General features: G+C 65.5%; 2 protein-coding genes and 1 pseudogene across 11 annotated transcripts in view; 2 read left to right on the forward strand and 1 right to left on the reverse strand.

The window, feature by feature from the left end:
* Positions 1–2,352: 2,352 nt before the first annotated feature.
* On the forward strand, positions 2,353–8,355 carry ADRM1 (ADRM1 26S proteasome ubiquitin receptor). Of its 5 annotated transcripts, none has more exons than XM_036420022.2 (10): positions 2,353–2,437; positions 3,269–3,482; positions 4,231–4,347; positions 5,441–5,564; positions 6,081–6,167; positions 6,681–6,762; positions 7,211–7,443; positions 7,672–7,829; positions 7,907–8,009; positions 8,127–8,355. In XM_036420022.2, the coding sequence occupies exons 2-10, from the start codon at positions 3,270–3,272 to the stop codon at positions 8,231–8,233; spliced, it is 1,224 nt and encodes a 407-aa protein (XP_036275915.1). In that variant the 5' UTR covers positions 2,353–2,437; position 3,269; the 3' UTR covers positions 8,234–8,355. The 5 variants fall into 5 exon arrangements, with proteins under 5 accessions (XP_036275915.1, XP_045430956.1, XP_036275914.1 ...); XM_045575000.1 differs by having other exon boundaries at positions 7,211–7,332; XM_036420021.2 differs by having other exon boundaries at positions 2,368–2,471.
* Positions 6,839–7,041, forward strand: LOC118708665 (annotated as a pseudogene).
* Positions 8,356–8,732: 377 nt separating the features above from the next.
* The window catches only part of LAMA5 (laminin subunit alpha 5), a 46,337-nt gene continuing 35,148 nt past the window's right edge, over positions 8,733–19,921 (reverse strand). For 3 of the 6 annotated variants that reach the window (XM_036419995.2, XM_036419992.2, XM_036419996.2), the window contains 36 exons: positions 19,831–19,911; positions 19,530–19,744; positions 19,042–19,142; positions 18,725–18,905; positions 18,474–18,623; positions 18,029–18,180; positions 17,850–17,960; positions 17,554–17,665; positions 16,884–17,048; positions 16,584–16,780; positions 16,276–16,392; positions 16,015–16,169; positions 15,678–15,819; positions 15,492–15,594; positions 14,931–15,041; positions 14,093–14,272; positions 13,862–14,010; positions 13,616–13,786; positions 13,395–13,531; positions 13,162–13,315; positions 12,904–13,037; positions 12,669–12,831; positions 12,450–12,572; positions 12,215–12,363; positions 11,987–12,119; positions 11,766–11,909; positions 11,452–11,582; positions 11,187–11,363; positions 10,969–11,107; positions 10,692–10,837; positions 10,429–10,621; positions 9,928–10,360; positions 9,661–9,794; positions 9,484–9,577; positions 9,194–9,313; positions 8,733–9,059 (listed from right to left, as the gene is read on the reverse strand). In XM_036419995.2, coding sequence (XP_036275888.1) covers positions 8,920–9,059; positions 9,194–9,313; positions 9,484–9,577; positions 9,661–9,794; positions 9,928–10,360; positions 10,429–10,621; positions 10,692–10,837; positions 10,969–11,107; positions 11,187–11,363; positions 11,452–11,582; positions 11,766–11,909; positions 11,987–12,119; positions 12,215–12,363; positions 12,450–12,572; positions 12,669–12,831; positions 12,904–13,037; positions 13,162–13,315; positions 13,395–13,531; positions 13,616–13,786; positions 13,862–14,010; positions 14,093–14,272; positions 14,931–15,041; positions 15,492–15,594; positions 15,678–15,819; positions 16,015–16,169; positions 16,276–16,392; positions 16,584–16,780; positions 16,884–17,048; positions 17,554–17,665; positions 17,850–17,960; positions 18,029–18,180; positions 18,474–18,623; positions 18,725–18,905; positions 19,042–19,142; positions 19,530–19,744; positions 19,831–19,911 — 5,437 coding nt within the window. In that variant the 3' untranslated portion in view covers positions 8,733–8,919. Of the gene's footprint in view, positions 9,060–9,193; positions 9,314–9,483; positions 9,578–9,660; positions 9,795–9,927; positions 10,361–10,428; positions 10,622–10,691; positions 10,838–10,968; positions 11,108–11,186; positions 11,364–11,451; positions 11,583–11,765; positions 11,910–11,986; positions 12,120–12,214; positions 12,364–12,449; positions 12,573–12,668; positions 12,832–12,903; positions 13,038–13,161; positions 13,316–13,394; positions 13,532–13,615; positions 13,787–13,861; positions 14,011–14,092; positions 14,273–14,930; positions 15,042–15,491; positions 15,595–15,677; positions 15,820–16,014; positions 16,170–16,275; positions 16,393–16,583; positions 16,781–16,883; positions 17,049–17,553; positions 17,666–17,849; positions 17,961–18,028; positions 18,181–18,473; positions 18,624–18,724; positions 18,906–19,041; positions 19,143–19,529; positions 19,745–19,830; positions 19,912–19,921 lie in introns of those variants that run through there. The other 3 variants (XM_036419993.2, XM_036419994.2, XM_045575010.1) reach the window with 3 other exon arrangements.

Here is a 19,921-nt window from a genome sequence, read left to right on the forward strand (position 1 = left end):
ATGTACCCTTACCTCACACCATGTACAGAATGAGCTCAAAATGGATGGAGGCCCTAAATGTCTGCTAACCCTGTAAAATTCTCAGAAAAAGACTTTATGACACCAGACTGGCTGTGACTTGGCTATGTCACCAAAGGCCTGGATGATAAAAAGAAAAAATGGGCCAATTGGGCTCCGTGAAACTTTAAAAAATGTTGTGCATCAGATACTATCACTAGAGTATAAAGGCAATTTACAAAATAGGATGAAATGTTTGCAAATCATACATCTAAATATAGAGAGAACTAAACTAAACAAAAACAACCCCCCAAACCTGATTCAAAAACCGGCAGAGGACATGAATAGACACTTCTCCAAAAAGTACATTCAGATGGCCAAGAGACATGAAAGATGCTCAAAGTCACTGATCATCAGAGAGATGCAAATTAAGACAACAATGCGATACCATCTCACACCTGTCAGAATATCTACCGTCAACAAATCAACAAATGACAAGTCCTGGTGAGGATGTGGAGAAAAGGGAACCCTAGCACACTGCTGGTGGGAATGCAGACTGGTGCAGCCACTATGGAAAACAGTATGGAGTTTCCTCAAAAAATTAAATATGGAACTGCCATTTGGCCCAGTGATCCCACTTCTAGGAATATATCATAAGAAGCTTGAAGCACCAATCAGAAAGAATGTATGCACCCCTATGTTCATAGCAGCACAATTTACAACAGGTAAGACCTGGATAGAGCGACAGCTTGGGGACCGAAGGGTCCAGAGTTTGATTCCTGGCAAGGGCAGCGCCTGGGTTGCGAGCTCAAACCCCAGTGGGGAGTGTGCAGGAGGCAGCTGATCAATGATTCCCTCTCCTCAATGATGTTTCTATCTCTCTCCCTTCCTCTCTGAAATCAAATGAAAAAAATAATTAAAAACACACACAACAGTGAGTGAAAACACCTCACCTTTGTGCTCTTCATAAAAAGGATAAGAACACATTGATGTGCACGCAGACAGAATGTCAGTGTGGAGCCCATGGCAGGACGCCTCTCCTCTGGGCGCTGGGTGGGCACAGGGCTCTGAGCGCTGGGACGCCGGGCTCCGAGGGGCACAGGCACCCATGTGGGCCGTGAAGGCAGTGGTGGGCGGCCTTCCACTTCTGGGGGTCTACCCCCCCTCCTGGGGGTCTACCCTCCCTCCTGGGTGTCTACCCCCCCCTCCTGGGGGTCTACCCCCCCCTCCTGGGGGTCTACCCTCCCTCCTGGGGGTCTACCCTCCACGCCTGGGGGTCTACCCTCCCCTCCTGGGGGTCTAACCCCCCCACTCCTGGGGGTCTACCCTCCCCTCCTGGGGGGTCTACCCTCCCCACTCCTGGGGGTCTACCCTCCACTCCTGGGGGTCTACCCTCCCTCCTGGGGGTCTACCCCCACCCTCCTGGGGGTCTACCCTCCACGCCTGGGGGTCTACCCTCCCCTCCTGGGGGTCTACCCCCCCCTCCTGGGGGTCTACCCTCCCTCCTGGGGGTCTACCCTCCCCTCCTGGGGGTCTAACCCCCCACTCCTGGGGGTCTACCCCCCTCCTGGGGGTCTACCCTCCCTCCTGGGGGGTCTATTCCCCCCACTCCTGGGGGGTCTATTCCCCCCACTCCTGGGGGTCTACCCTCCCCTCCTGGGGGTCTACCCTCCCTCCTGGGGGTCTACCCCCCACTCCTGGGGGTCTACCCTCCCTCCTGGGGGTCTACCCCCCCTCCTGGGGGTCTACCCTCCCTCCTGGGGGTCTACCCCCCTCCTGGGGGTCTACCCGCCTTGAGGGAGGACGCTGCCGCCTCTGAAACTCCCGGCGCAGGTGGGAAGGAGGGAGGCCAATGTCAGCGCGTTGGGCGGGGCTAGGGGCCCGGGAGAAAGGGGGGACAGCCTGTAAGCACTGCTATCGGTGGGGTTGGGCACGGGACCATGCGCCCTTGAGTTCCAGGTCCGACGGGCAATGCGGAGTCCGGGGCAGCGGCTCAGTCACTCCCCGGAAGACCCGAAGCCAGTCCCCTTGACGGTTTCCCCTCCGTCTCAGGAACTGACGCCCCGAAGCCCAGTGACCCTGAGAGACGCCGCCTCGCCCGAGGCGTCCCGGAGTCCATCTCCCCCAGCCCCGCCCGCGCCCGCCGCGTCGTTCCCGGCGTTGCCGCCAGGGGCCGCCGCCGCGCCCCTATGACACAGCAACAATAGGGGCCGCTCTGGCCGCAGGCCGCCGGCCCGCGCTTCCGCCGGAAGGGAGCCGCCGGCATGGGGGCGGGGCCGGGCGGCGTGATGGACTGCCGTTCTCGCCAGTCGCTCGCGGGCCAGTGTCAGCCCGGCCTCGGACAAGGTCCAATCGGCGGCGAGAGCGGCGGGTAGGTGGGGCGAGCGGAAGCTTCCGGCGGGGCCCGGCAGGCTCCGAGGAGGAAGAGCGATCGCGCACGGGACAGCTCTCAGCCGAGTCTCCGCGTTGGCCAGGTGGAGTGGGGCGACCGGGGGCGGAGACGACTACGGGGAAGGCTTGGGACCGGGCCTGCGCCTCCGGGAGCCTCCCAGCTGGGCGCCGGGTCCGCGGAGGCCGGGGGTTCGGGGTAGAGGGGCCCGGGGGCTGAGGGAGCCGGGGGCCTGGGAGCCGAGGTCTGGGAGCAGTCCGCGCGCTCTCGGGGGTTGGGGCCCGAGGGTCCCTGCGCGGAGCGAGGACTTTGGGGTCGGGGCCCGCGGCGTGGACTCTCGGGCCAGCCGGGGGCACCGCCCTGCTGCCAGCCGCCCGGCCCCTCCGCCCGGCGCGGAGCCGAGGCGCCGGCTGCCAGGTGTGCGGGGGGGCGGGCCGCGCACCCCGCAGACTTGGTGTTTGAAGGGAGCGCACCTGCAGCTTCGCGGCCCCGTGCCCGACAGAGATCAGGCGTTAGGCCAAAGTCTTGCGTCCCATCTGATGTTGGCGGTGTCCCCGGCCAAGTTTTTAAATTCTTGCGGGGCGGGGGGTGGTGGTGTCCCAGGCTAAGGAACAAGTTTGCAAGAACAGAAAGTGGCCGCGGCAGCGTGGCCCTCTGCGTGCCGAGATTAATTTCTTTGAGAAACGTGAGACGCTGGGTATTGGCTCCATGGCTCAGGTGCCCGAGGCTCCGAGCCTGCCCGCCCCGGTGGGTTTGAGCGGCGTTGGGCAGCTTTCGGTGCTCCCTGGCGCCCAGTAGCAGCAGCCAGAGGTTCAGCGAGGCCGCTTTCACGGGGTTGGTGCCCTTGCAACGTTTGAGTGGTGACTGCCGGCCCTCTTTCAGGATGGCGACTTCCGGCGCTCTGTTTCCAAGCCTGGTGCCAGGCTCCCGTGGCTCATCCAACAAGTATTTGGTGGAGTTTCGGGCAGGAAAAATGTCATTAAAAGGAACAACTGTCACCCCAGACAAAAGAAAAGGGCTGGTGTACATTCAGCAGACGGATGACTCCCTCATTCACTTCTGCTGGAAAGACAGGACGTCTGGGAACGTGGAGGACGTGAGTCTGCCCTCCGGTGCCCGTGGCAGGGTCAGCGCGGCGGGTCTTGGAGGTCGTGGGTGGGTGTGTGGGGTTGCTGCGAGGTCGCTCTCAGTGCTGTTTTGATTTGCTTATCGGTCTTCCCAGTCCCACAGGCTGTGTAGGTTTCTCCTGTCAGTGTATATGCTTTACTTATTTATTATACTTTTATTGATTTCAGAGGAAGGGAGAGAGAATCATTGATCGGCTGCCTCCTGCATGCCCTGCTCTGGGGATCAAACCCTCAGCCCAGGCATGTGCTCTGACCTGGAATTAAACCGTGACCTCCAGGTTCATCGTTCGATGCTCAACCACTGAGCCATGCCAGCTGGGCATCACTCTATATACTTTAAGCTTTGAAGATTAGGTACTAGAATGGGAGAAGCTACGTAAAAATCCTGATCTTGACTCCAGCCCACCAGATGGCTTCCTCCAGTGGTCATTTTACTTAGTGTTCTTTGTCCTTCAGACTAAATTGTTTTGTGTTAGGTTCAAGAGCAGGTCAGAGTTGACTTTTTGACTTATCTAGGAATGTTCCCGCGATGTTTCTATTAAAAAATTCTTTAAGAGCTCGAGTTCCCTGTTCAGCACCAGGCCTGCTCCTGGCCTGCAAGCCTTTCCTTCCTGGGTGCTCTGACCCTGGCCTGTCCGCCTGCAGAGACCCTGCTGGGGAGGAGGGTGGGCCTGACGCCGGTCACAGGGTTGGCCTCCCTCCGGGGCTTCTCTGCAGGATCTGATCATCTTCCCTGACGACTGTGAGTTCAAGCGCGTGCCGCAGTGCCCCAGCGGGAGGGTCTACGTGCTCAAGTTCAAGGCAGGGTCCAAACGGCTCTTCTTCTGGATGCAGGTGTGTAGGTTTTGTTTGTTTGTTTTTCTTTCCTCATCATAGAACTAGGTTAGAACCTGCTCACCAGATGGCGCATTGGCTTCCACAACCAGCCGGGTGAGCACCCGCTGCCGTGGAGCCTGTCCCCGTGCGGCCCCGAGCGCCCCGCAGCGCGCTCTCCAGCTCTCCGAGCCCGCCTCTCCCCAGGGAGTGCTCTGGAGTCTTGGGGTCCGCGCTCATGGGTGCCAGGCAGGCCTCCGTCAAGTCAAGCTGCTGCCATGCCTGGGCTCCTTCCTCTCCGGGCAGTGCTGTGAACATCACCTTGTGTGAGGTAATCTGTGTGCTGAGTGGAGGAGTGGCTTGTGGGTACCCTGGGTACACGTGTGTGCAGTTTTGACAGATGTCACCATGTCATTGTGTGTGTGTGTGTGTGTGTGTGTCCCAGTCTGGACTTGGAGAGCTGGCAGGAAAAGGTTTCCTTTTGGGGCCCAGCTGCTCACCTTGCCGAAGTGCTGGTGCAGGAGTTGGGCCAGGAGGAGCAGGCCTGGGCGCGCAGCCCACTCCAGTCCAGCTCCACCTGAGGCTCGGGTGGGGCTGAGGTTGGCAGCTGCTGGGGCAGAGCTTGTTTCTCCAGTTTTGCCAAGAAGTCTCGTCAGAGGTTCGCCCCACATGAGCTAGTTTACCAGTTTCTGCCCTCCTCCTGTGTGCCTGTCAGTCCGCGTGTCCCCACACAAACGCATGCCCAGTGGCGGTAGACAGATCAGTCTCGCTGAAGGGTGGCATGCCCGATGACCCCACCTCACCCAGGAAGAGGCTCTTTGTGGCGCCCTGTTCACCCCAAGGGCCTGGGCCGGGCTTGGTGTGGGCAGTGCCGTGGCAGAGGTCATTTCATCAAGTGCATGCGTTGAAGGAAGGGCCTGGACTGTCTGGTCAAAGGCAGCCCCCGGCCTGCGGGGCGGGACCTGCCATGGCACGTGAGTGCTTTTGTTCGGAGCGGGCACGGCGTCGGTGGGAGTGCTGGTCTTCTCCGGTCTGAGCCGAGGTCTCTCATCTGGAAGGCTGGGCTCTGGTGGGCGGGCTGCTCAGCTGCGGCTGTTGTCCTGTCCTCCCCCAGGAGCCTAAGACGGACCAGGACGAGGAGCACTGCCGGAAAGTCAACGAGTACCTGAACAACCCGCCGATGCCGGGAGCGCTGGGGGCGAGCGGGAGTGGAGGCCACGAGCTGTCTGCACTGGGCGGTATGCGGCCCTCCCCTCGTGTGCTCGGGGGTCCCAGGAGGTGTCAGGTGGCCCTGATGGAGCAGGCCCTGTATGGTTTTTAAGACTGAAAGGGAAAGAAGCATGGCTTGCTGTTGCACTTATTTGTGCGCTCACTGGTGGATCCTCACACGTGCCCTGACCAGGGATCACATTTGCCATCGTGGCTTCGTGGGGTGGTGTTCTAACCACTGAGGTCCCTGGCCGTGGCCCAGACCAGGTGTTTTAAGTGCAAGTGAGGAGTCCAAGCTGAAGCCCTTCCCAGGTCCCCACTCCCATCCTCACAGGGAGAACAGTGTCAGAGACCCACCCAGCAACTCCATGCAACACGCATGTCCTCTGCCAGCGCACATGGCTTGTGGGCAGTCCTGGAGGCAGTGTGTTGTAGCTCCTTTTGCCTGGAGGCCCCAGCAGGACGAACTCTTCTGAGAGCACCTTCCCAGGGCACTGCAGGGTGGGCGCAGGTGGGCCCGGAACCCGAGCACCTCTGTCTTCCAGGCGAGGGCGGCCTGCAGAGCCTGCTGGGGAACATGAGCCACAGCCAGCTCATGCAGCTCATCGGACCGGCCGGCCTCGGAGGACTGGGTAACGGCCTGCGGACGGAGCCTTTGTTCTAATTCGGGAGCCTTGAGCTGTGGTTGCTTTTGTGTTTGAGTCTGTTTCCTGATTGGCTGAGTGGTGTCTATGTGTTCCCTGTGCTGCCTTCCCTGGAGGAGGGCCTGTGAGCCTTTTGGTTTGAGCAGGAGCCGAGTGGGCCAGGCCTTCCAGGGCCCCCAGTGAGGGCCCCGCTGTGGGGCTCGGGTGAGCCCGGCGGCTGAGGAGGGGCCTGCTGCCCCTGTGGGTGTGGGTGGGTGTGGCTCACAGCTGCACTTGCTTCTCTGCTGGTCTGGGCTGCAGTTACCTTGACCCCCAAGGGTAATGAATGGAACAGAGGCATTGAGTTGGCCTCCAGAACACTGATCTGAGCCAGCACCACCGCTCACAGGGCCACACCTCCCCCTGCGCGTCCCTGGGCTTTCATGCGGGCATCTCTGCTGCTTTGGTGGGCGAGCCGGTGCTCCAGGGCGACATCTGAGTGGGTCTCCTTGCTCCTTGTAGGTGGGCTGGGGGCCCTGACTGGGCCAGGCCTGGCCAGCTTACTGGGGAGTGGAGGGCCTCCGGCGAGCAGCTCCTCATCCAGGTGAGCCTTGCCCCTGCCCCTGTGCTCCCTTGAGTGCCACCAGGAGTGAGTGCCCATCTTCAGGAAGCCTGGGCACAAGACTATGTTTCCAGGGGTCACTTCTATGGTTTGTTCCTCGAGAAGTTTCTCTTAGAGCACCCGGAACCATGAGGAAGTGCCGCATTCTCCTGAGTGTGAAACCGGCTCTTGGCTTTGCTTCTGCAACTGCCATTAGCCACTGATGATCGTTCTTCTCTTCCTCGTGGAAGAGCAAGAGGGAGAGAATGCCGTCTGAGTGGCTTTTGGGAGAACAAAGACATTGGGCAGAGGCGCTGCAGGACAAACGGGCTTCTGGGAGGGTCCTTTCATAGCCCAGGTTCTTCCCGGTGCAGGGCCTCTGGGGCAGGACCAGCGTGGTGAGGGTGCCTCTGTGGGCGCCCGGCGGCTCCACCTGCCCTGCTCTTCCCAGCTCCCGGAGCCAGTCCGCAGCGGTGACGCCATCCTCCACCACCTCTTCTGCCCGCGCCACCCCAGCCCCTTCTGCTCCAGCAGCCGCCTCGGTGTCCAGCCCGAGCCCCACGCCCAATCCAGGTAATGGAACCAGCTCGGCAGCCAGCCCAACCCAGCCCATCCAGCTGAGCGACCTCCAGAGCATTCTAGCCACTATGAACGTGCCGGCCGGGCCAGGAGGCAGCCAGCAAGGTAACACGCTCCTCAGCTCCAGGGGGTGAAGGTGCCTGCTGCCCCCGCCCTCTGGCTTTCCAAGGCACGGCCGAGCGTGGCCCTGGGCCGAGCTGCCGTCCTACACATGCGCTGCCGTTGCTCCCTCATCTCTCGCCACGCCACACCCAGGAGCACAGCCTAGTCCGCAGCCCCCGAATGGGCGCCTTGCCGGCCTCCAGCCCCAATGGCCATGTGCTTGCGTCCTAGTTGACCTGGCCAGCGTCTTGACGCCCGAGATCATGGCACCGATCCTCGCCAACGCGGACGTCCAGGCGCGCCTGCTTCCCTACCTGCCCTCTGGGGAGTCGCTGCCACAGACCGCAGAGGAGATCCAGAACACGCTGACCTCCCCTCAGTTCCAGCAGGTACCGCTGCTTCACCGCAGTCCCGGCCTCTCCTGGCCCCACCCCGGCTTGCTCAGACGGCTGGTTCTTCTTTGCAGGCCCTGGGCATGTTCAGTGCGGCCTTGGCCTCAGGGCAGCTGGGCCCCCTCATGTGCCAGTTTGGCCTGCCTGCAGAGGCCGTGGAGGCCGCCAACAAGGGCGGTAAGTATTGCTCCTCCGCCTGCTGCTGTGGCGGGACTGGGCGTCCTGTGGTCACAGCGCGGGGCTGGCCGGCCCCGAGCCCAGGAAGGTGGCCTCAGGCTTTCCAATGCCTTGTAGATGTGGAAGCCTTTGCCAAAGCGATGCAGAACAGTGCCAGACCGGAGCAGAAGGAGGGCGATGGGAAGGACAAGAAGGACGAAGAGGAGGACATGAGCTTAGATTAAGTTATTTGCTGTCTTTTGTGGGCGGGGCTCTTGGCTGTGTGGACGAGCAGTGTGTTTGTGGGCCGTCACACACCCTCACACCTCTGTTCTAACTTGCTAATAAATAAACGTTTTTTCTTTTACCTGCCAACTCTGGTGCTTCTCTGCCCATCCCCTGTCCCTTGGTCTGCAGTGTTTTGGGGACTGTGACTTTGAGGTGAACGACCTGGGGAGGTGGGCCATGAGCCGCACCTGTCGGTGCTTCCCTCTTTCTCATAGGACATGTGTGGGGACACACACACACACACACACACACACACACGCACACGCACGCCGGAGAGTTCGGGGGAAGGAGACATGCAATACTTCAAACAATAAAGAATAAGAAAAGGTGTTTAGAAAAACATTGACACTCAGTTACATAAGCTCCTTTTTAATTTTTGTTTCAAGAAAAGGGACCAGTGATTTATAGACTTCTCAAACTAGTAAAAATTGGTGGAAGGGAGATCTCACAGTTATAAAAGATATAAAAAAGCCATTTTATTGTATTTTAAACTTCCATTTAAAGTCAGACATAACTTAAACCATTTCCTCTAGGGAAGTTCATACAAACTTCATCTATGAGACTGGTGGAGGGTGGCACTGCCAGCGAGCTGTCTGAGCAGCAGGCGCCTCCTGCATGGCTAGGGTCCCCAGGGGCAGCTGGGCTATGTGGCTGGGCAGCCACTGGCCCCCACTGCGCCCTGGACACGCGCAGAGCGAGGCAAGGCGACGGCGGCCCGGTTCACCGTCAGGCTCCTCATGCAGCCGTGGTAGGACGGAGGCCCCGCCTGTGTGTGTGAGGATCCTGGGGGCCGGGGGAGAGGGAGGGAGACGGGTTGGGGCAGAGATTGGCTTCCTGCTGCGTCCACCCCAGAGCAGCCGATCCCAGTGCCTGGTGCCCAAGGGCAGCTCCCCCTCCTAGGCTGAGGCCACACTCACCGGGCAGGCCCCCCAAGTGCAGAGGCACCGGGGTGCTGTCTGAGGGCTGCAGCATGGGACCCAGGGTCTGGTTGCTCCGGGAGTCCACCTCCAGCCGGAGGGCCGTCCTGCTTTTGGTCACTGTGGGACACAGGCTCCTGTGGCTGGCCTGGGAGGCCTCACCAGCCACAGCGGAGGCCCACCCCGTGGCTTCTGCAGCTTCGTCCTCCCGAGTCCCTCCCACGCCCTCTGCTCTGCAGAGCAGGGCTGTGGGTGTCAAGAGCCTGGTTGTGGGACGGGGCCCAGCTCACCTGCCAGCTGGTGCCACTGCCCGTCACACAGCTCCTTGGAGAGTGTTACCAGCGTGGAGAACTTGCCCGCACCATCGTCTGCCCACAGCAGGACCTGGGGGGGCTGGACATCAGGAGGGCCCTGCCAACCCCAACTCTGCCCTTTGGCCATCTGCCCCCTCTCCCCCCGCAACTTACCTGCTTCCCCAGCACCTGCAGCCCTAGGTAGGGGGGCATCTGGAACTGGCCCAGGTGGAAGATGAGGCCCGTGGCTGTCCGGGGCCGCACCTCCAGCTTCAGGCTCACGGCAGGAAGGGTGGTTCCCAGGGTGTCTGCGGGGAGGGACTGTGAGGGGGGAGGGCCTGGTCCCAGACCCCTTGCTTTCTGGCATGGCACCCCTAACCCCACAGCCCAGGGCACATGTGTGTGTGGCGGGGGGGGGGGAGAAAGAGACAGCAGACAGACCTAGAGTGATGGCTCCCCTACTGCCGGCAAAGAACAGGCCCGTCTCCAGGGGTTCTGACGAGCAAGGTGTGACCCCCACCAATCGGTTGGGGGTGCTCAGGGGCTGCCCATCCACCGTCAGTCTCCTCACACAACCGCTGAACCGGGAGCTGCTGATGAACGTCTGGGGGTACCGGGGGTGGACGTGGGTCAGGTCAGGGTGCTGGGGAGGGAGGGCTGGGCTGGGGATCGGGCAGGGGAAGCTGGGAGAGGCAATTCGCACCGGGAGCTTGGGGCCACGGACAGGAAGACCCCCCACAAAGAGAGTGTAGGGCTGGGGGCCTTCTGCCCCCTGATACTGCTGGCCAGGCTCCTGGTTAGGCTGCTCCTGGCTCTGAGTCCAGACCCCATCCATCTGCAGCTGGAGCCGAGTCCTCGCCCAGCGCACAGACACCTGGGGGTGGAGGAGCACGTCAGGCGGGAGCCCCAGGGCCGCCACAGCCCTTCTCTTCAGCCCCTTACCTTGTGCCACTGGCCAGCTTTTGAACGCTGGTGACTCAGGACGCGGAGCTCAGGCCCCGGGCCTTGTGTCTGAGCCACGAAGTATCTGTGGCTCAGGAAGAGCGCCAGGGAGGGGCTGCCTGCCGCCAGGGGCACAGCGAGGAGCAGGAGGCCTCTTCGGGTGCGAGGGCGGACCACCACGGAGAGCTGGGACCTGGAAGCCAGCAGCCAGGCATGTCAGCCTGGGCGGCCCTCAGCCCCGCCCCCTCCTGGCCTGTTCTTACCAGTTCTTAAGGGGTGCCAGGACGGCTGTGAATTCCAGGTAACTGGGCAGGGGGCCCCCGAACTGGTAGGTGCCATGGGTGGTCCCCAGGGGCCGAGGAGGCGTACAGGCAGAGTCCTGGGTGGGCTGGCGGGTGTGCCGGGAGACCTGTGGGTCAGATGGGGACACAGGGGTGCTTAAGGGCCATCTTTTGCCCACCCCAGCTCCACCTGCCCCGTCTCCTGCCTTTACCCTCACCCCGCTGGCCTTGTCTATCCCCCAATGCCTGTGGTGCCCACCTTCTGAGCCACTGTGGCCTGGAGTCCTCGAGGTGCCTGCACTGGCGTCTGGGTGCCAGGGGCTGGGGCACACCCGGAGCTCACGTTGACACCACCCACATTCTGCTGCAGGTCAAGCACGCGCTGGGGCCCCGTGAGCCTGCGAGGACAGCGAGGGCAGTCAGCGCCGGAGGCCTGAGCAGGTGAGGTCAGCACAGCCCCGACACCGCTCAGCTCACCGCTGCACAAACACGTTAGTGATGCAGCCGCTGAAGTTACGGATGGTGCTGGACGGCCCCAAGCCTCCCAGGAGGAGCCGACGGGCCGGCTCAGGCTGTGGCTGTGGCCGGGGTCTGGGGGGCGCCCCCTGGTGGGGCTTCATCTGCTGAAGCTTGTCGTCCACATAGAGCCAGACCCTGTGAGGAGAGCAGTGTTTCCCGCCATCCGCACCCTCAGCAGGTGCACCCAGGACCCCGCTCCGCCGCCCCACCTGTCCCCGCTCACCCTGAGCTGTTGCTATAGAAAGCGACGTAATGGGGGGAACCATCAGCAAACGCCCCCCGCGTCTTCACCTCGGTCGTCACAACCCGGAGTGTCACGTGGCCCTGCTGCAGGGACACCTCACACGGCCCAACCTGAGGACAGCGGTCAGTCAGCGGACCACGCCAGGAGCCAGACTGACTCCCTGCAGCCCCACGGTCCCACTCCACGCTGCAGTCTGGCTGAGGGTGGGCGGGGCAGGGTGAGACTGGGGGAGGGAGGGCCGGACAGTCGGGCTCGGGGGCAGCAGGCGGTCAGACGGAGGCGGGAGGACGCACCGGGGACGCCCTGTGGTACAGCAGGCCGCTGTCCTGGGTGCTGTGGAAGCCAAAGCCGGAGTAGACGCTGCTGGTGAGGGGGGCCACATCGGGGAGCTCCAGGGGCAGGAAGCCATGGCCGTGGAACGTCATGGCCCGTCCCACCTGCAGGAAGTGCACCGTGAGGCCCGGCGCACCTGCGGAGGGCTGCCGGCCGGAGCGGGCAGAGGGCGGGGGCTCACCAGCAAGTCGGCGGTGCAGCCGGCACTGACGCCGGTGGTGTTGAGCCGCTTGAGATCCACGTACTTGCCCAGAGCTTTGATGCCCTTGATGCAGCCACGCACGGAGCCTCCGGACGGGAAGAGCTGGCGCAGGCTGCCGGGCAAGCAAGTATGGGGCACTGGCGTTGGGGAGGGCGGGGGCTGGCCGGCTGAGACGGCACAGGGCCCCCGCCCGTGGCGTGCGCTTACCTCGGGGGCAGCTGGTCCGGAGGCACGCCCCCCAGGTAGTAGGCGGTGGCCAGCTCCAGCGCGCTCTCCTGCTCCACGGTGAACACCATGGCCCGCTCCACGCGCACCAGCACGCGCTTGCGGCCGCCCCCCAGCAGGAGCACCTGGATCTGATGGCAGGGGGCGGCCTCTCAGCACCTGCCGCTCCTCCGCCAGCCCGGCCCCACCGCCCGCCGGTCCTCCGGCTTGGCCTTACCGCCTTGCTGCCCACCGTCAGGGGCGGAGGGGGCTGTATCGGTTCGGCCTCCTGCAGGCCCCGGCCGAAGTCATAGAGCAGCACCAGGCGGCCTTCCAGCACGGCCAGGCACAGGAACTGGCCCTGCGGGCGGGTGGGTCAGCGGGCGCGGGGCCGTGGGGGTGGGTGGGGGTGGGCTCGGTGGTGGGGCGTGGCCAGGGCGGGGCGGGGCAGGCTTGCCTGGTGCTGCAGGTAGAAGATGATCCCCCGGTAGGACACCAGCCGCAGCTCCAGTTCGAAGCGCTTGGTGTGGCTGATCTGACTCTCCACTCTGATGCGGGCAAAGCCAGAGCCCTCCAGGTAGGAGCCGTCTGTGAGCCATGGGTCCCCGGTCGACTTGGTGCTGCGGGTCAGAGGTCACGGGGTCAGCGGAGCGTGGGCCGAGGGGGGCGAGGGCGGGCCCAGCCGCACGTACCGCGCACAAGGCTTGTCCACGGCCGTGTCGAGCTGGAAGGCCTTCTCGAAGTCGTAGAGGCTGACCACGGCCTCGTTGAGCGTGCCCATCTCGATGCAGCCCCGGTAGCGGGGCAGGCGGAGGGGCTCCGGGGGCTGTGGGCACAGCGCCGGTCAGGCCCGGGGAGGACGCAGGCGGGCAGACCCGAGGCCAGAAGCCCGCAGGGCGTGCTGGGACAGGAGCGCAGAGGCGAGGCCAGCCCCGGCCTGGCGGGCTCACCGTGAAGCTGCTGGGGTAGCCGCCCACATAGAAGACGAAGTCGTCAGGCTGCAGGCTGAGAAGCCCCTCGGCCCCGGGGGCCACAGTGTTGCCCTTGGTCTCGTGGCTCGTCTGCTTCTCCACAGTGACAGACATGTGGCCAAACTGCAGGGTCCTGCGGGCGGGCGGAGCGGAGGGTGGAGGACGTGCAGCTGCGGGGGGGGGGGGGGCGGGGGGCGGGGCAGGCCTCTCACCTGTCCAGGCTGACAGCTGCGAACTCCTCCCCAATGTTCTCGTCGATGCTGAGGGTCGTGGGGCCCGCGTCCCCGAGGCGGTAGACCCAGTGCACCTTCTGGTTTCGCAGAGCCACGCCCATGTAGTCGCCAGTGGCCTGCGGTGGTGGGACTCAGTGGCACAGGGACCCAGTGTAACCCTCCCCCGCCATCTCCACTCAGCCTGCCAAGCGGCCCTGTACCTGGCGGCTGCCCATATAGAGCACAAACTGGCCCTCAGCGACCTGGTCGGGTGTGGGCTCTGGGCTCTGGAGGTAGAACTTGAGGGCAGTGTAGGCAGCGAGGTCAGAGAGGTCCCGAGGGGCACGCAGCTGCACCCCCGAGCGCCCGTTGAACTTCATGGACACCTTGACCTGTGTGCAGGGTGCATGGCCCGTCAGCACCCACCACCAGCCTCCCGATGCCCCTCTCCTGGCACTCACGCCCACCTTGCTGGCGGCTCCTCGGGCCTGGGCAATGAGCTCCCGCACACGGCCGATGCTGGCGGACAGGGCCAGGCTGGCGTTGTGCCCGCCCCGGCTCTCCAGCAGGGTTAGCTTGGCCAGCAGCTGTGGCAGGGTCTTCTCCAGGGTGGACACTGCGGGGGGAGGCAGGGGGATGTGGCCTGCGAGCCCTGCGTCCCGGCCCACTGCTCTCACCGCCGCGTGCAGGGCGCCCACCTGAGCGGCCGGCGTCCAGCACCACCTGCCCCAGGTCCTGGCTCTGCAGGCCCCCGTACTGGCCCTGCCACTGCTCCACGTTCCTCTGCATGTCGCGGAGCCGGGACTGCACGCGGCTGGCCGTGTCTTGTGCTCTGGCGGCCACAGCCTTGGCGTGAGCAATCTTCTTGCTTGTCTCGTCTGCGGCGGACAGTGGGCAGGCTTCAGCGGGGCCGAGAGAAGACCCCCGCCTCCCCTCCCGCAGGGACACCGACAAGTCCCCTCCGCTAGGACCAGCAACAGGGGTGCCGAGGCCTGAAACCCACCCTCCTCCCCGCCAGGAGGCTTCTCCCGTGCCAGCCTCGGGGCCCGGTCTCCCTGGGCCCCCGCGCCCCCGGGCCAGGTCACCTCCCCTGGGCCCTGCCAGAGCCCCTGCGCCTCATGGCCGCGCCCACGATGCTCTGCTCCGGCAGCCACGGGCTTCCGCCCCGGCCGTCAGACACGGCTCTGCCACCCGCACTCCACCGGCTCTCCCCACACCGTCCCCCGCCCCCCTCCACCTCCCCGCTGCCCCAGCATCCTGACCCCCGTCCCCAATTTCTCTCTAAAGCATTTCCTGGCCCTTCCAGTTTTCACTTGCTACGTGGGTCTATTTTGTTTGGTGTTTGTCCTCCGACCAGAGGCGGTTCTGCAGGCCCAGGGTCACCCCTTCGGGGTCCCCTTCAGCTGTCCCGGTTGTGGCCCAGTGTGATGTGCCCCAGCCCGGAGTCCCTCTGGGCAGTAGGGGCCGGAGTGGCGGGCAGGTGGCTGTTCGCCTCTGGGGAAGCAGTGAGGGAGGGAGGAGGGAGGCCCAGCCCACCTGTGTCCATAGCCAGCATGGCCTGCACCTCCTGGACCCGGGCCGCCAGCTGCTCCTTCCTGGCCCGGGTGTCACGGAGCTGGGTCCCGGTGCCCTGGAGGGTGGCCCTCACTGCGGGGGAGGCAGCCATAGCACCGAGGAGCCCCCGCCCCCGTGTGTGTGCAGCCCACTGTGGCCCTCCCGACCACGGAGGCCTGAGGCTGGCCCGCCCAGATAGACGGGACACCTGATGGCAGGGTTCTGCCTCAGGGGAAGGGTGAGAGCTGCCTCCCAGCCCCACAGCAAACAGGCATCCTCCCCGTTTTGTCGATGAGAGCACATGGGCTCAAAGGCCAAGCCACTGCCCACGCCCCGCCTTCTCATCCACAGCCTGCCCCGCACACAGCCTCCGGCCAGGCAGCAGGAGGAGCCACCCGCCATGCGGAAGCTGGTCCCGCGCCCTCTGCCCTCCGCAGCCACCGGGTGGGCACACCGAGCCAGTGGGGAGCAGGGCAGCTGCCGGGGTAACAGTGTGCAGACCCACACAAGCCCCGAAGGGGGCCCCAAGGGCCCGGCACTCACTGCGGCCCAGCCTCTGCTGCTCCCCGAGCACGGCCTGCTCCAGGGCGCTGCTGTTGGCCCGCAGCTCCCGGGCCCGGGGCGCCAGGCCCCGCTGTACCGCCATCTGCACACATGGGGACAGGACACACTTCACACCCACACAGTGGGGGCAGGGGCGGGGCAGGGCAGGGCCGGGCAGGGCCTCACCGCCCACGTGTGGCTGGCCTGCTGCAGCGCCTGGCCGGCTGCGCCCTCGGCGGCCTGCACGGCCCGCAGGATGCTGCCGTAGGCGTTGGCGGCCTCGATGGCGCGCTGGATGAACCGGTCCTGGTTGACGCCACGGATGATGCTGTGGAGGGAGGGGCCCAGAGAGCCTCAGGCCAGCACAGGGGCCCACCATCAGCTGCTAGGCCAGCCTGCCTGAGGGGCCGGCCTCCTGTGAGGACGGTGACTCCTCCCTCAGGACCCGCCGGACCACCTGTGCCCCTTGAGGCCCTGACGCCCGGCAGGGACCTGGCTGCCCCAGGGCGCCCTCTGGCCGCACCTGGAGAGGTTGTGGGCCAGCCGGTCCAGCTGCCCCGCGTGGGCCTCGGCGGCTTCCACCAGGTCCACCTTGCTGCTCGCAGGGGAGAAGGCGCGTATCTTCTCCAGCAGCGGTGTCCAGGCCCCGTCGAGGCTGGCAGCCAGGCGCTCGTACTCCTGGGGCGGAGGGACTTGGTGGGACCCTGATCTGGGACCCCGGGGTCACACTCTGCATGCAGACTCGTCCAACCCCGCCTGGGACACAGCGGGAGGCAGAGCTCACCTCCTTGGCCCGGTCCATGCCGTGCAGAAGCTCAGAGACCCGGGCCAGGGTATCGCTGGCAGCCTGCAGAGTGTCCCTCAGAGTGGCATTGTCGCGGGCCAGCTCCTGCTTCCAGCGCTGGAGGGGAGGAGGCGTGAGCAGGAGGCAATAGAAACCCAGGGGCATGATGGGGGGGCGGGCGGGTAAGGGGTGAGGGGAGGAGGGGTGAAGGAGGGCGACGGGGAGAGGTGGGGCTTCAGGGTAGGGAGGGCAGGAGGAAGGGGAGAGGAAGGGAGGGGGAGGAAAGGGGGGAGGGGGGGGGTCCGCACCAGGGCCTCCTCCAGGCGCTCCTGGTTGCGGCTGTTGAGCTCCTCGGCTTCCCGCGTGGTGCCCACTGCCCGGTTCAGGGCTTCTCGCAGGTCCATGAGGCCGGCCTCATGCTGGGCCAGCTGGTCACGAATGCGGGCAGCCAGCGCCTGGCTCCCCTCCCAGCGGCTGGTCAGCTGCTCCTGCACGCGGGCCAGCACTGGCAGAGACCCAGTGTGGACACAGTGACATACTGACCTCAGTGCTGGACTCTGGCTGAGTCCTCGCCCCTCCCCACCTCTGCCCTCGGTCTGAACACTTACGTCTCTGGGCCTCATCCAGCTCGGCCTCAGCCACTGCCCGCGGGGCCCCTAGGTCCCGCGCCCGCATCTCCCCAAGCAGCCGGTCCACCTCGGCCAGTGTCTGGCGCAGCTGCTCCCCGGAGGGGGCTGAGGCATTGCCCGGGGCCAGGTGCTCTGTCATGAGCTCTGAGGGTGTGAGGAGGGGCCATCAGCCCGGGGCAGACCTCGGCCCACTGGCTCCCAGGCCGAGGCCCCGCCCCAGCATCACCGGCACCTCCAGGAAGCTCCCTGCCAGCCGGCCTCTGGCCCACACCCCACTCCACAGCCACAGCCGCGTCCCTCTGCTCAGCCACCCGCTGGGCCGCCCGGCCCCGGCCGGCGCTCAGCAGGGCCCGCACTTCTCCCGGACCCGGGGCAGGCCAGGCCCTCCGACCCCTCCAGCGGCGCGTTTCCTTCGTGGTGACGGAGCTGGCCACCGGGAGGCAGGCCCTTCTGCAGTGCCCACCCGCCCTCGCAGGCCACACCCCCACTGCCCCACCTCCGGACCGCCCTGTGCTCCCCGGGTGAGCACCACCTCCCACTGAAGCATCTGGACCTGCGGCTCCTCCCAGTGGAGCCCCCTGGAGGCAGCCCTGCTGAGCCCTGAGCTCGCTCAGCTCCCCCGCTGCCCCACCGCCCGGGCCAGCCCTACCACTCAGGGTTCGGTGCAGGTCCAGGATGGCCTTCAGCAGTGTCTGTGCCCGGCCCAGGGTGGCCTCCGTGCTGTCCAGCAGCTGTCCAGCCCTCACTCGGGCCCCTGCGGCCTGTGGACACAGCACCCATCAGCTCGCAGCCTCTGCTGCTGGAGGGTGTGGGGAAAGGCCAGGGGCCTGGGGAGTGGCCTTGGGCCTGAGCTGAGGGTCGGGAGTGACAATGGAGGGCTCGGGGCTCAGGGACAGGGCCTAGGAGAGGGGTCTGCTGAGGAGAGGGCCTCGGGCTCGGTCCTGCCTGGCTGTCCATCCGCTGGGAGTCCTGCCCGAGACTCTCGCTCTGTCTCTCCAGTGCCTCCAGCTGCCGTGTGGTCTCCTGGCGGGGCCCGGCGGGGCTCCGGAGCTGGCTCTGGGGGAAGGGATAGTGAGGCGGGGAAGGATGCCACGGGGGCGGGGGCCAGGGGAGCAGCGCAGTACCTGCAGGTCGGCGATGGAGGCGTTCAGCCTGTGCAGCTGGGCCCAGGCCAGGGAGCTGGTGTTAATGCCTCGCAGCTGCTCCCGGATGGCGGGGAGGAGGGCGCCGGCCTGCTCCAGGTCGTCCAGGAGCAGGACCACGCAGTGGTCACACACTGCGGGCAGCGGGCAGTCAGTGCAAGGGGGTGGCAAGGGCAGGGAGGTCTGTCCACGTGGTGGGGGTGGGCAGCGGGGCCATGGAGCTGGCATGGGGGCCCTGAGCTGGGCTCAGGGGACCACGCTGGTGAGGCCAGAGGTCTCATCGGGAGGGGGTCCGAGGGTCAATGTAAGGACAGGTGTGGGGTCCCTCGGAGAACTGAGGGAGATGTGAAGTCAGTGCTGAGGGCACAGGGCAGGGCCAGGCCGGGGTGAGGTGGGTGGTCAGATGGTGCAGTGAGCGGGGACGCACCTTCGCAGTGCACGCCGCCGCTCCCCGGACCGCCAGGCACCGGCACCTGGTGCTGGTGGCTGCAGGTGTCGCAGCGCTCCCCGCTGAGCCCCGGGGGACACGTGCAGCGGCCGGTGTGCACGTCACAGTGGCCCTCCCGGCACTGGCAGCCTGGAGCGGGGCGGGTAGGAGAGGGTGTGTGGTGGCAGAGGGCCCTGGGTACTCGCCGCCCTGAGGTGCCCACCCCATGGCGCCCTGCCCGTTGCACTCACGCCGGCAGCCCTGCTCGGGGCGCCCCCAGTGGCCAGGGGCACACTCTCGGCACTGGAGCCCCCCAGCCCCTGGCATGCAGTGACACTGTCCAGTCTGGGGGTGGCACTCGGGGCCCTTGGAGGCTGGTCCACAGGCACACGGGTGGCAACCCCCGCAGCCCTCGAAGCCGAAGTGTCCTTCCTGCAGGCACAAGTGCGGTCACAGCTCTGCCCCACCCCTCTAGTCCCGAGGCCCTGCCCTCCAGCCCCGAGGCCCCGCCCCCAGCCCTGAGGCTCCGCCCCTGTACAACAAGGCTCACCCTCCGGGGCAGCCCTACCTGACAGCGGTCACAGCGAGGCCCTGTCACGCCTGCCTTGCACAGGCAGTGCCCGCTGTGGGGGTCGCAGGCCTCTGTCCCACACGGGGCGCAGTCGCACCCTGCAGAAGGTGGGCTGTGAAGGAGCCCTGCCCTCCCTGACTCCCTCCTTCCCCCACAGGCTTAGCGAGCTCCTGCTGCCCCATGGGAACCCCGGGCCACACTTCGTACCACCTCCGCCACCCCCGCTCCAGGCCACTCCAGCCGGCCAGGCCCCCGGCTCCGCTCACAGATGCCCTTACGTCCCACTCCGCCCTCCTCCCCAGCCCCCATCCAGGCTCAGCCAGGCCTGCAGGAGCCCCCCGGGATGCCTCAGCAGAGGCTGGCCCAAAGCTGCCTGGGTCTTATCGGGGAGGACTGGCTGGGCCCAGCATGGGACACCGCTGCTCCCAGGGGATATCCAACACCCCCCAGCCCCCCGCACTGAACCCCCCTCCCCTGAGGCCTACGGGTGCAGTTGCCAGGCAGCAGGGCGTTGCCATAGAAGCCAGGGGCGCAGGTCTCGCAGTGGGGCCCGGTGGTGTGGCGCAGGCAGCTGTGGCAGGCGCCCGTCAGGGGGTCACAGTCCTTGAAGATCATGTTGGGGTCCCCGTTGCCACTGCAGTTGCAGGGCTGGCAGGAGCTGCCCAGCACCAGCGGGTTCCCGAAGAAGCCAGGGGCGCACCTGGGGTGGGGGCGGGGTCAGCGGCGCGGCTGTGCTTGTGGCCCCACCCCCAGCCCGGCTTGCCCTCCAGCCGCCGCTCAGCTCACCGCTCACAGGAGGCCCCCGCGTAGCCGGGTTTGCAGAGGCACTGGGTGCGGCCCCCGGGAAAGACGCAGCCCACCGCGAAGCTGCGGAAAC

This window comes from Pipistrellus kuhlii, unplaced genomic scaffold (genome assembly GCF_014108245.1).
Source record: "Pipistrellus kuhlii isolate mPipKuh1 unplaced genomic scaffold, mPipKuh1.p scaffold_m20_p_60, whole genome shotgun sequence".
NCBI lineage: Eukaryota > Metazoa > Chordata > Mammalia > Chiroptera > Vespertilionidae > Pipistrellus > Pipistrellus kuhlii.